The 1327-nt window shown below is 31.6% G+C and overlaps 1 protein-coding gene across 1 annotated transcript; it reads right to left on the bottom strand.

Moving 5' to 3' along the window:
- Positions 1 to 359: 359 nt before the first annotated feature.
- On the bottom strand, positions 360 to 1043 carry LOC139841581 (uncharacterized). The gene is made up of 2 exons (XM_071831795.1): positions 504 to 1043; positions 360 to 413 (listed from the first exon to the last, which is right to left on the bottom strand). The coding sequence occupies exons 1-2, from the start codon at positions 1041 to 1043 to the stop codon at positions 360 to 362; spliced, it is 594 nt and encodes a 197-aa protein (XP_071687896.1).
- Between the last annotated feature and the right edge of the window lie 284 nt (positions 1044 to 1327).

The following is a 1327-nucleotide window of genomic DNA, read 5'->3' as shown; positions in this document are numbered from 1 at the left end:
CAGGCGGTATAACCGACCATATATAACTTAAATAACATAAATATAAATGTTAGTGAAGTTAATAAAAGTTAGATAATTTCTTATCTTGATTAGTGACGTGTGCTTGCTTAGATAAACCTTGATTATACGGAGCACTTCGTGCTGATAACGTGTTATATTTCAGTAGGCTTATAACTACCTTTAGTGGCCTGGTTCAATATATTCAAATTGAAAGAACCAATAAAAGAGAGATGTGTTGTAGAAGATATAGGAGAGAAAGAGGTTGAAGAGGTGTGATGTATTTAATGTATATATGTGTTTTTGTAACTTACATTATGCACATATATATAGTACAAATTTTACTATCCATATTTGACTAATTACCATCCATATTTAACCACTAAATTTACAACATTTTTGAGTTTATAAGCTACCTATATGACTCAATTATAGTAGTTCAAACAAACATAACTTTTTTAGGGAAAAAAAAAAAACATCTAAAATTTAACATGTGATTTACAAACAGACGTTGAATTTTTACCAATTATATGAACAGAAATATCACAAGTAGTCATAGTTGTAGCCTTCTTTTTGAAATACTTGAAAACTATTGCCTTCCCTTTTAACCCCGTTATAGCTGTAAAATTCAAAGTATTACTACCCAAATCACCCAAAAAACTCGGATTCGTAAGCAAACTCTTCCCAACCACCAAAACCGTCGTACTAACATCATGTACTCCACGAGCCGGGATTGTGTCTTCCATAACGGGTGCTTCAGCCACAAAGTCTCCATGATAAGTCACATAAGATGTACTATTTTCATATTTAAATCCACCATAATTTGGATTGTTAACGGTGATTGTTACCCCTAACGTGACATTTGTATTCGTTATATCAAATACATCTGATGAGAACGAGTCTAGTGTGACACTTTGAGTTGTGATTTTCGGTTGTTTTGGCTTGAAAAGAGTGAAGTAAAGTGTGATTGAAGTGATTGAAATTATTAGTACTAATCCAAGTGTAACCGCGCAACATATTATTAGAGGTTTTCGAGATTTAGCCATTAATGTTGTTCTTTTTTTTTTTAAGAATTTGAAGAGTTGATATTTATGGGATTTTAATAACATTGTAGTATCAGAAATATTGAGGAAAAAGGTAAAAGAAGTTGATAGTTACAAGGTTGGGAGAGGTTTTCTTGTACAGATGATGTTGTCATGGAGATAAAACTTATGAATTAAGTCACATGTTGTACACTTGTCTTGTTTTAGTTTTACTTCTATTAGGATCAAAAGGCCTTCAATTTTGTCTCAGGTGGTTATAAAATTCAAATGAAAAACGACATTTTCAA

Source organism: Rutidosis leptorrhynchoides, chromosome 4 (genome assembly GCF_046630445.1).
Source record: "Rutidosis leptorrhynchoides isolate AG116_Rl617_1_P2 chromosome 4, CSIRO_AGI_Rlap_v1, whole genome shotgun sequence".
Classification (NCBI taxonomy): Eukaryota; Viridiplantae; Streptophyta; class Magnoliopsida; order Asterales; family Asteraceae; genus Rutidosis; species Rutidosis leptorrhynchoides.
The sequence above is the reverse complement of the archived record's forward strand: the minus strand, read 5'-3'. Positions and strand labels throughout refer to the sequence as shown.